Source organism: Acomys minous, assembly GCF_964271855.1.
Source record: "Acomys minous genome assembly, chromosome: 5".
Classification (NCBI taxonomy): domain Eukaryota; kingdom Metazoa; phylum Chordata; class Mammalia; order Rodentia; family Muridae; genus Acomys; species Acomys minous.
The window spans coordinates 92366959-92379552 of NC_140494.1; the positions used below are offsets into that span (position 1 = coordinate 92366959).

A 12594-nucleotide genomic window follows, 5' to 3' on the forward strand; every position below is an offset into this window, starting at 1 on the left:
GTAGGACACAAGCCCTGCCTGGTTATGGGAGCTTCTTTGACGGGATTATGAAAGGAAAAAGTGATGGTTACCTGTGTTTGTATTTCAGCAGTTGTTTGTTTGCTACAATATGCCTATAGATTAAGATGGACGTACTTAACCAGGATCAATTAGTCCTATCTGGTTCTAGCATTATAGGCGTGCACTACCTACCATCCCTGAACGCTGCATGTCTGTATTACACAATTACAGCTTAACGTAAGGCTGTGGGTGTTTTTAAATGCACATGTGTCCACTTCTAGTTTCAATTGGCTGGAAACACAGTGTCAGTTAGTGCTTTTTTGGGTATGCCCAGAAGTCTTGGACTGTCACAGCTGACATAGAGCATCTAGGTCAAAGGCAGCTCTGCTCCCAGCATACTCTGCTCAGGTCACACTTCTCAGGCACGTTTGGTTCTGGGCACGCTAAGAAATGAATCCTGATGCAGCACAAATCCAGAAGATGGAGCCAGGATGAGAAGTCCATTTTCTCCATCATTCAGGACATCATTAAGTGGCTTATGGGTGCCTCATTTTGAGGCTAGAAGAGTCAAGTACATACAGCTTATAATAGAAATGTAAAAGGTGAATGTTACTGAATTAAAACTGGAATGCACATTCTTTAGAGATAGATTCGCTTGTTAATCCAGAGGGTAGAACTAAAACAAGTGACTAGAATTTACAAGGAGACAATATTTAAAGAGTACTTTTAATATACTAAAATTATACCTTTAATTAAGCTTCCCTAAGGTCACATTGCTAATGAATGGCAGAAGTAAAATAAATACCTATTTCTAGACTCAAAAGACAAGCCCTGTTTATTCCTTAAACTTACAGAGTGTCCCTGCTTTGGAAGGCGGCTGAATAGGATAAGTTCCCTTCCGGTTCTTCTGTAACCTGCCTTTTGCAAAGGCATCTCATTGTTCTTGGCATGCCCGTGTGTAAACTTGGCAAGAGTGAGAAAGGTCACCTCTATGGCTCAACATAAGATTTCTGGGAGTTCCTCACTTAAGATCCTTGCACTCTCAATGCATATTAAGTTAGCATCTCTGACTTAAGGATTCCTAATAAAAAGCAAAAACAGTGGCTGCTTGGGGCTGGAGAGATAGCTCAAGGCTAAGAGCACTTGCTGCTCTTCCAGAAGTCCTGGGTTTGATTCGCAGCACCTACATGATGATAATGCCAGTCCTAGTGGATATGACATTTTCTCCTGGCCTCTGCAGATATCGGCCATGAATGTGGTGCACAGATATACATGGAGGAAATACACCTATATGCATAAAATAAATCTAATAATGTACATATTGCCTATAATTCTCAAAGAATTGTTAAAAATATTTTTTTATAAAATCATTGCCTGTCTGCACTAGATATAAAAGTAAGAAACCAGATTCTTCGGTTGTAGCCAGGCATGTGGCACACGCCTTTAATCCCAGACTCTTCGCTTGTAGTGTTTAGGAGGATTAAGTCTTGTTTTGAAGGACGTGGCTTAGAGATGTGGACCCACGAAGCATGGATCTAAACACAAAAGCAAAGTCACAGAAGGCTTGTACATCCTTTGTAAGCTAATTTAGATTCCACAATAGGCACATGGCACAAGAAGCTAGGGACTCTCGCCCTCGGAGCTCATTTCCTCCTCATTCTTCTCCCAGAGAGGACAGGAAAGGATGGTGACCTAAATACACAGTCAGGGGGCAGCACTGTTGAACTTTCTCAGACACAGCTGAGGAACTTGGGCCTGGCTGCTTATCAGACTGAGAAGAGTAAAACTGCCAGCTGAAGGCAGGGCTTGTGAATAAACACAAGCAGGGGCCACGGCAGGAAAGGGGGCTGAGGAAGGAGCCAGAAGGAAAGAAGCTGCTTTATCAAGTGTGTCATCGACCAAAGCAACCTACTTAATGGGAAAGGCCAAGTCCCCACTGTGCTTCCCCAGGGCCTGCCTTCTCTCCCACTCTAGAGACTGGTGCTCCTGAGCTGTGAGCCAGTGCTCAGTGTGCTAAGTATATAATTTACAGGGTAGCATGAGGTGGCCAGTGTCTCTAGGAAATGAAAAATAGCTTGGGTGTCTCAAAATTCCTAGTCCATTATACTGTATTATCCTATTAAAATGTCTGAAGACTTCTGTCCGTGGTAAGAGTCAAATTTTATATTGAAACTCTTTACTGAGTGCACACATGTACAGCATACATACAGGTACACATGCATATTATATGTATGTATGTATGTATGTATGTGTGTATGTATGTATATATTCATAGGCACGTGCATGCTTAAGAAACAAATGTATTTTATGTATATATTGCACTTATATATTTTCTATTCAATTTCTCTTTAGACTTCTTAAATCGTTGATACAAATGATAACACATATTCTCTAATGATGTCCAGCCATAATTTAAAGTATACTGTGTTTAACTGCCAAGCCTTTAGAAATCACTGTGAAAGTAACAGGAAGCATTGGATCTAAAAGACCCTAAGTCTAGGGTAGTAATTCTCAGCCAAAGCCACTTTATTCTCCAGGGACATGTGGCAATGTCTGGAGATACTTTTGGTTGTCATAGATACCATCTAGTTAAGGTAGAAGCACTGAGATACTAGTTTAACAGTTCCTGATATGCAGAACAGCCCCCCACTGTGAAGAATTAGCAGTCAAGCCATCAGGAAGTAGTATGGCTGAAAACCTCACTCTAAGGGTCATAAGGTGAGTCGCTTTCAAATGGTGTCCAGATGTCCACATCCAGAAGGGCAGGTCATCAAAGGCCAGCTTTAACCTGACCGTCATTTTGTTGTTCTTCTCCTCTCTTTTTTTTGAACTGTATTTGTTTGGTATCTTACAATGAGGTTGAAACATCATCTTCTTGGGCTGAGGTACAGCCCAGTAGATAATTAAGAGAGCTGTTATTTTCCGTCATTTAGAATAACCTGGGAATCTTAGTTAGGATATTACTATTACACATATTTTGTAGTTCATAACTCCACAGTCATTTCTCATCCGTGTAAGCCACATCAATCCAGGACCTTTCTCACTAAGCCTGCAGCTCTTTTAGGCAAGAAAAGAGAGGGAACTCAACTCCTTCCGTTAGACATGGTCTCCGTATCTTCTCCCCTCCCTTGTGAGACTTGATTCTGCTGTTTGGATGGGAAGTGACCTTCTACTAACCTTGATGTGCCATTCTAAGCCCTGGTATTAAACCGTCTCTGCTTTAGGCCCTGCTCCATTTCTCTATTTGTAACTAGTTCAGACCAGGTTCTCCTGAACATGGAGTCACGTGCACTCCTCTGTAACTGCAAGCCCTAATTTTCACATACTCCTTTAATCCTGGCATAGCAGGAGCCCCTCCAGTGTCCCAGCTGTCCCAGTGCAGCCTATTGTTTGTCCTTTTTTGTTCCTGTTGCTTTATTTTGTTTTGAATGTTGGTCATGTTATTTGTTGTTTCAGAGTCTCCTAATAAGGCTCCCATTCAGAGGTGGCTTAACAGACTATGCTTGTGAGTGGGGGTTGGGTGTTGAAGGGATCAAGGTAGAGTGACAGAAAAAGACCTCTCTAAATCAAATATCAGACCTGGAATAGTGATGGGAAATAAAAACCAGTGCTGCTGGAGGCTATTCTCTGCCGTTTATTTTAGTGTGTTTACTTAATACGTCTTGGGTTACGTAAACAATAGTATTTGTGTTAGTAAATGATGCAGCAGAAGTGACTTCTGATAACTAGTGAAGAGATGTGTGTGTTTATAGCCACCTTGAAACTTTAGATTGAGGTTAGCCAAAGGGTGAGTGAGTGGGCGATGGTGGCACACTCCCATAATCCCAGCATCGGAGGGGAAAGGTAGGAAGATGACAAGGTCAAGGCCAATCTGGTTACATGAGTCTAGAAAACCCTATGCCGTACATGAGTCCCATCCCTTTACTTTAAGGGAGCTGTAGCAATACAGCTCTCCCTTTAACCTTTCCATTCCTGTGTTAAGAATAGAATAAGACAAGGCTGGAAAGAAGGCTCCCCAGTCAAGAGAACTTACTGCTCTCCCAGAGGATCATGGGAGGTGGCTCCCAACCTCCTGGAACGCTAGCTCCATGCTGAGCTGCTACCCTAGCCTCCAGCTCAGGAATTGCTGACGAGGACCAGGAAGTGAGTCAGGGCTGGGGAAAACAGCACTGCAGGGAAAACCACCTGGACAAGAGGGCAATTCTGGAAAGAGCAGGTGTTCAAGTCACGTGAAAGCCATGTGGCTTGTAAGATCCACTCTAGAACTTCCCCCACCTCTCCTCCGTAGGCCTGATTTCTTTTCTGTTTCTGCCATACATGCCCCGGTCTTGTTTCAGACACTCCTAGGGTTGACTTCAGAGCCCTCAGCGGATCAGCTCTGTACCTCAGCTTTGCCCTGCTGCCCACTGACTGTGTTCCCCTAGCTTGGAGGTTCCAGCTCTCAGCGACAGTTCTGCTGCTTTGTCTCCCCATATTTAAATCACCAACTCAGCCACATCACCAGGAGCTGAATTGTACCTTTTTGGACTTTGACTCTTCTCCCCTACATTATCACATTTGAAGAGTTGTAGGCAGACTTGTATACATTCGAGCTTTGCAACATACTAAAAGTTGTTTGTACCCCGTATCTCTGCATGAGAAGCTGACTTCCTGTGCAGGAAAACAAAGAGGACACCCTTGGCATAATGAAATTGGAGGTCCTATTCTTATAGACTCAAAAGTAGCCAACTCTTGTCCTCTGACCCATGCTCAGAAGATGGCTGAGGCACCCAGGTGCACTCTTGTGTAAGGGAAGATTACATGGATAGGAGGTTGCTTGGAGGAGTTTGAATCCTTGCATCACTAGCCCCAGAAGACAGAAATAGAGGCAAATTGGCTTATTTCATGGTGAGAAGCTGGGCTAAATTTCATCCTGGTTAATGCATCTTTTGCAAAGAGTCTCTAGTCTCCTCTGAAATCCTATTTCACAAGACTTTGCCCATTCCCTCCAGACTTAGATGAGAGCTAGCACACGTGGTTCACCTTAGGAAGAAGTGCAAAGTGTACGTGGCTTTCCGTGAAGAGGGAGTCCTGGAGCCACTTTATCCCCTGTAGAGAACCTGATCAGGCCATTGCAACCACCTCCCCCGGGTGCTGCTCTTCTATAAACAGGAACAGGAATTCTTCGTGCCACTAGATCCCTCTTGTCAGGCGGCTTAAGCTTGCTGAATGAAAAGCCCTGTGAAGAAGAGCTGTGGCCCTAATAATAACAGATGCGATCCTGTTGGCTATTCTGGGCCCGAGCGGCTTTGTGCCGCTCTTGATCTCTATCGATGCCTGCCATTCTTGCCCTGCTGTTACCTTTGGACTTCCTATTCTTAGCATCGGTTGTGAGCCCTGGGCTTGGGGGATCGCAGCCCCCAGGACTGGAATCCCCAGCTTGAGTGGAATGCAGACAGTCTGACAGAATGGAGGTTAAATAAAGTTTGCCCTGTCGGCCCCTCTTCTCTTGGATGGACGACAAGTAATTTGGATATAAGGATAGTGGCATGAGCTGCCATGCCATGCGGTCCCAAACAATCCCCTGGACATAAGTAGAAGTGGTCTTCTTAGATGGTCCATCTATGACCAGCATAGCCATGCCAGTCTCCAAGGAGATATGTACTAAAGAGGCCTCAACAGTGACTGTGACACTATGAAAAACATACGGACACCAAAAGAATAATGTTAACACCCCTGGGTTTTCAGCTGCTCTCCAGAACTGGCTTATCTGCTTCTTAACTTTTGTTCGAAAGAAAAACAAAGGGGAAAGTCTTTATAACCACAAAAATAGATGCCAGTCAACAAACATATCTTGAGCTACAAGGTACTTTGGAGAATTCTCAAGAAGTCCAAGACATAGAACTCTTGTGGTCCTGACAGTCTAGTTAAAAAGTAAAGCTATAAATCATGGGAAAGGAAGTCATATTTCAGAGTGAAATATTAGCCACACACCTTTGCCACAGCATCAGGTGCCAAGGGGGGCATCAGAGGAGAGCTCTTCTGTCTGGGTCTCTTGAGGGGCATTTCCTGCAGCAGTTTAAAGTGAGGCTTTACGGATGCAGAATAGAGAGACTTGAAGCAATGTGTGGGTACAGGACATCCTGAAGACAGGTCAGAGGCCATGCAGGTCCCCTGACCATGCCAGATTGGCAAGCAGAGAGAGTAAGAGATTGTGTGAAAGTCACAAAAGCCTTAACTCCTGAGTAATGTGTACAGGTTACTAAGGCCACAGTGGTTCTCACTAGAGGATAGATGGAGGAGTCAGGTGCAGCCTTGCTCCAAAATAGGGGCCCTGTTGCCCTTTTCTGCAGTGCCTACTATAGTATTATCACAGTGCTTGTCTTCAAATGGTATGGTCCCATTTGCTGAGCTGGCTAGGTTTCTATCACGATGGTCCGTGCTGACTGGCTGCTTACCTGAGTTACGCTCTGTCCGTCTATTAGGATGACTATATGAAAATATAGTGATGCTTAGAAACATCCACTTTCCACCCTTCTCAGGGCTGCGAAGTCAGAGTCCAGGCACTAACAGACTCAGTCATATGCCTGCCTTTTGATTCAGGGGCTCTGTGTCCTGCCTATGTTCTTCCATGGTAAAAGGTGAACCATCTGTTTGGAGGCTTGGGTCTCTTTGGGAAGGGCACAGCAGTGACCTTCACAAGGGCTGTGGCCCATGACCTAGTTACTACCTCAGAGCCCATGCTCGTGAGTACTGTCCCTCACTTCATATTTGAGTCTGAAAGGAAGGTAGTCATCTGGCCCACTGCCCTGAAAACACCTGGCTTTTCTGAACTTTCTTCTCTCTTCTACCATAGGTGGCTAGAAGTACAGGTGGCTAATCTAACATGTCCCCAGCGATGGGCACAGTACCTCCGGCTTCTTCGGGAATCTATCTGGCCTGGTGGAGTGCTGCCCAAGTTTCCACGGCCTGGGAGGACTCAGGCCCAGAAAGCAGCTACTGAGAAGCAGGCTTTGCAGAGCTTGATGGGTATCCTGCCAGGTAATGGACCAGTGAGACAGTAATACTGGCAATGTTTATCTTTTTCTCCTACCCTGCTCTGTCACCTCTGCCTGACATCCTTCCCCATCTCTGGAAGGGCCCTTAACATCCCATTGAGCCATATCTCCAGCTGATGGAAAGACGGTCACAGCTGCGGCTCTCTTACTCCTCACTCATGTGACGGCAAGGGAGCAGAAGGACCACCTTGACCACAGACACCAAGGGACAGCTCTGCAGCCATGGGGGTCTAAAACTGGGGCCGTTCCGAGAAAGCTGCTACCACAACGGCAGCTCTCAGCCCCATTCCCACACATGAAGATGCCAGGTTCTCTGCAAACTCGTGGTGTTTGGGGAATAGAGAGCATCGTGTCTCCTGCAGAGCTCACACCTGATGAGTCGTGTCCTTAGCAATAGAAAAAACACAGCCCGAGAAGGGTTTTCTTTTCTTTTCTTGTGTTATTTTTCAAGGACAGGAAAGGCAGGGTATTGCCTGCGGCTGTGGTAACCAAGGAAGAGTAGTGAACTCAGCTGTGGACAACCAGCTTGAGTTACCTTTTCCAACCTAAACTGTGACCTTAACCCCCACCATCCCCTGCACCTTTGTGGCAGGTTGCAAAGCCTTCATAAGGATCCTTCCTTAGTTACATACTTAAAAACTATATTTTCGCGATGTTTCTCTGCTCTGCAGGGTTTTCATTTGCCTGTGTAGCATAGGGCTCTGCCAGAAATAGCCAACCTGTGCAATGGCAGAAGTTCCAGGAGATGCTCCTCTTTGATTCTAAGGCTGAAATGGTAACACAACTGTCTCATTTGTTTTGTTCCTTCAGATTTTTTAGTAGAAATCCTGGGGGTGAACAAGTGCTGGCTGAGCTGGAGTCTGGTGCTGGAATCGTTCCAGCACCCCCTCATCAACAGGTAGGCTGGAGCGTGCACTTAACAAGCACAGAGCCCACTGCATTTGACTTGTGCTGACCGAGGGTCCAGGATCCAGATTCTGCTCACACTCCGTAGAAGCCATGCTGCCAGCTTCTGAGCAGGTGGCTTCACGGTGCTAAGCTGCTGTAGGACCAGCCACTGTTTGCATCTTGGAGAATTCAGTTCAGACCCTAGCATGAGCCACTAAGAATGCCCCGTTCAGCTCCATGCAAGAATAGTCCTTGTGACTAAATGTCATAAAACGCCACACTTTTGACACAATTACATTAGCACTTCAGCACTATACTGAAGAAGTGTGCTCAATGGTTTTTCCCAGCATCTGCAAGTCCCTGGGGCAGGCACATACCCTGGCCTTTGTAGTTCAGGCTATGTGATGACTTTCAACACAGCTTCTCAGCATCACAGCAAAGCTGAGATTAGTATTGACATCAGAAATTGTCATTATATAACAGGATATAGACGATATAGTATGAGTGGAATCCTATAAAGGGACTAGAAGGTGGAACATTTCAGAAGAGCTAGGTTCCATCTCTAAGGCCTTCGGGAAAGTATCAAGTGTCCTTGCGCCTGCCCCAGCACCCCCAGGCCTACACCAGTAGGTCTAATCTCTCAACCCTCGGTCCTAAGGATCCAGTTCATGGAGAGCAGTCCCAGGCATTCACAAGCCACAGGCGACTGTGATCTGACATCACAGCAATCCTTCTCAATTCCTTACAGTCATGCTGATGTGCTGACCTAACTGTAGAGAGTGCCATTTTACACAGTCTGCCCTCAAGTGCTGGCCTTGTCTTTGTTAAGCTGTAGCTTTCAGTAGTGCAGTAAGCATTGACTCCTAGCCGCTGCCTTACACACTCTGCAGCTCTGTAAGGCAGGCCCTCTTCTCAGTTGGTTGTTCTGTGCATTTGTTTCAGACATTTGGTTTACTGCCTTGGAGACATCATCCTGGAGTTCTTGGACCTCAGTGCTTCTGTTGAGGAGTCTACCCCAACCACCTCAGCCTCAGATTCCCCAGGCAACCTCAAGAAGATGACTGTTCCCACTTAGCTAGGAGTTATTCACAGTCTCCAAAGGCCTGAAGAAGAGAGCTGTTCACTCTCTCAGAGACCGCCTAGGATGCCTCGTCCTCTGGAGCTAGGCTAGCTCAGCTGGCCTCCATCTCAGTGGCTCACTTCTCCTACCAGGTCTCCCTTGGTAATGTGTGACAGGGCCATATAGCCAACTGTAGATGTATCTGTTTCCATAGTCTTGTAAGCCATGTGGATTGCTGCTGGAGAGGAGGTCTTGTTTCTTTGGGAACAGAAGTTAGAAAGCAGAGGCTTCTCCTTTGCCTTCTCCCCACCATGGTTTGCCAACAGCAAGGCCCTGCACATGTGTGCACATAATCCACCAATGCACAAGCATTGGGTAGTACAGGAGAAAAACTATAGCCAGATTTCCTGGGAGGAGAAACTGTCCCCTGAACTCCCTTTTCCTACCTGGAAACTAAACATTCATTCAGGCTCACTCCCTTACCCTGCCTAGTTTCCCAACAATTCCAGAAGAGGGAAGGAAAGTATGTCTCAAGGGACTTCTTGCTCTTTGGCTATTTTCTGGCATGGGAGACTTCTAGAGGATGTCAGGCACATCCTCTTGGGTGGCTATACTTTCCCATGCAGAAGGCTTCAAAGCATGCTGTCAAACTGTGGTAAATCCTCCCCACACCCTTTCCTGTAAGGATTACACAGTAGATTTCCTTAACTTTCCTCCCAGCACCTACCCGAGAGCAAAGGAATTTGGATTTGTAACTTTCCCTCTGTCTCAGCAAAAGTGCGTGGCGGGTTCCATAGTTAACTTTCATATTTCCAAAGAGAAGGGAGAGTAGAGTACTGTTCCATGCCTCAGGGGTCCATGGAGCAGAAGGCAGGGCTAAGTGGTATCCTTTTGTAAGATTTTGGCAAGAATCCTTTACTCTGGACGCACACTCTAGCAAACTTGCAGGATACAGATGTACTTTCTGTTCCTTAAAGATTGAATTAGTCCTTAGGAGCCCGGCCCTAAAAGCAGAATTCTCTACATCCGTCAGGAAGATGAAACAACTCAGAGCAACTGTTAGAAGAAAAGGGAGTTGGGAGGGAAAGTCACAAGGGAAGGACTGCTGCCCAGTAAATGCATACTAGTAACTAGCTGCCCTTCACACGGTCCCAGTGGGAGACTGCAGCCAACCCTCAGCTCATTAGCATCTGAGTAGCTCTAGCCCTACTTTCACTAAACCACAGGATCCACACAGATGGGAGGCATGAAGAAAGCCTGGTGAGAAGGGGGGCAGGCCTCAAGAGCCAGCATCAAGGTTTTCACAGGCTCTTGAAGTATGTGATGAGAACACAATTAAAGTTGTTCATAGAAAAAAAGTTGTGGAACTGTGTTGCTCTCCTGTCCTGAGAGGCTCGTACCTGGACACTACCCTCTGATGTGACTGGGAGGATTGGCATGCTCTTCTTGCCTAAAAGCAAAAAGGTGAATGAGGTGAAGTTTCTTGGCCTTTTCTGGCCTTGAAGCTTGACTTGTTGGCCCTAAAGTTCTTGAAGTATCTCCTTCCCGTGGCCCTCAGAGGCAGAGGCAATATGTTGTCCTCTGAGTACCTGCTAGGGGTGTGGCTCCAGGGGACACTTTAGAGCTGGAGCTTCAGCTCCTGGGGCAAGGACACTTTATTCTGTATTGGTGGGGTGAGCAGCCCTGATTTCTAGAATTCTTCTCTCCCTTACACCCACCCCTCCACCTGCCCATAGCCACCGATGTCGATTTGAATCTGCTACCAGTCCTGGTACACATGTGCACAAAACACTGCTATAACCCATCACACCATGAGTTCACGTGGCAATGAAGTCTAGGGATCTTGTCATGCTTGCAACGCAGAGAACGTCTCTATATTTCATTTTATGAAGGAGACCCCATTTTCATTCCACTTACCCCCGAAAGATAAGCTATCCTCAAGAGGGAAATGATAAGTATAACCAGGGAAATAATCAAAACCCATCTGGCTTTGAAGAAGACCTGCCAAGTTTGGGAAGCAGTTTAGACAAGAGCATCAGCGTATGGGAGAGCCGTGGGTGTCAGGATGATGCTCCAGGCTGGGAGTGGAAAAGAGGGAGGACTGAGCTCAGACAGACCCACTTCATTTCCTTCCTGTTTGTGTTTTTGGCATTTTAATGGCTTAGTTTGTTCATTTAATTCAGAATATTAATATGTGAAATAAGACCAACACCCATTCTGTCTTGATTGTACATCTAGTAAAAAAAAAAAAAATGAGGGATGGACAGATACTGAGCTCTTTCTGTCATTTTCTAAATGTGATCCTTGCTATTATTTATTCAAGTTCAAGAAAGCTGTATTTAGTTATATAATATTATATAAATATAATATATAATAGCCCACAGTTTTTATTTTCAAGCTTCTGGATTAAGTTTTGTAGAACCTAGAAGAAAAACACGCTCCTAAATTTGAGCATAGGAACATGTACAAATTTAATATTAACAGAAGTTACCCTGACTTCCATTGTGAAGTTTCCAGCATACAACATGATCCTTTGTTGTAAGGAAGCCACGGAGTTTTGCCTATAAACACTGTTGGACACCATGTCTCTAGAACATTTCCATCATGCAGTAACTATAACCTTATAGGTACAAGAGCTGTTTTGTTCTTTGTTTTTCTGCCTTCCCGTCCTGGACATTTAAAGTCTGTCCTGAGACTCCCTGATCCCTGCCTACCTGTACTTCCTGACATCCAGACACACTGCCTGAAAGAGTAGGGCATCTCTTTCAAAGAATGAGGGATCCATTCAGGCACCCCTCCAGGAACCTTCTTACTTATTACCCCCCACCCCCGGTGGTGTCCATGCACATTATGAATGGTTGGCGTACAGTACTATTTATTCCCAAGGACACGGCAAGTACTAAATGAAGGTCAGTCAGGTAAAAGAAGAGTTTACCAAGAAAGAAGCAGCGTGTGTGCATTGATAGACACTGCCTCCCTAGAAAGTCATTCTACCTATAAGTCTCCCATGGAAGTCTAAAAGTTGTCATTTGTTGAGGTCATTGCTTGAAGCACTTTGCATACCGTCACAGAAGTCAACACTGTGGGGTGAGTTCAGCCATGTTCCATTTTATAGAGATGGAACATAATACATCAGTTGACTCATGACACATCAGTTACTTACAAGGAAGTAACAGAGCCTAGATACAAATCTCATCAGTCTCTCTCCAAGCACACTTACATGACCACACAAGCAAAATCCAGCCAGGTTCTCATCTTTTGAGGACTCTGTAGCCTAATACAGTAGCCAGAAAGCTGTAATGGACGAGAAAGCAAATGTTTCAGGCATTGCGGCCACATCCTTGGCTGTAACCACTCAGTTCTTCCATGGCAGCATGAAAGCAGCCACCAACAATTCATTTGTGTTCCAGCAAAGTGTGAATAAAAAACACAGGCAGCTGGCCAGTCTTGATCCATGAGCAGTAGTTTGCAGACCCAGTCCAGCAGTTAGAAGACTGCTACTCAAGCTGTTATGCCTGCAGTTCACCTGGCATCTTGTTTTGTTTTGTTTTGTTTTGTTTTAAAGCAAATTTTGACTTGGTAGTCTGAGATGAGACTCAGTAAAAATAC

At 45.4% G+C, this 12594-nt stretch overlaps 1 protein-coding gene across 1 annotated transcript in view; it reads left to right on the top strand.

Annotated features, from left to right (window-relative positions):
• SNX19 (sorting nexin 19) overlaps nucleotides 1-11255 on the top strand; it is a 39661-nt gene extending 28406 nt beyond the window's left edge. The window contains exons 9-11 of the mRNA XM_084781117.1: nucleotides 6836-7020; nucleotides 7848-7935; nucleotides 8868-11255. Coding sequence (XP_084637243.1) covers nucleotides 6836-7020; nucleotides 7848-7935; nucleotides 8868-9000 — 406 coding nt within the window. The 3' untranslated portion in view covers nucleotides 9001-11255. The remainder of the gene's footprint in view (nucleotides 1-6835; nucleotides 7021-7847; nucleotides 7936-8867) is intronic.
• The last annotated feature ends 1339 nt before the right edge of the window (nucleotides 11256-12594 follow it).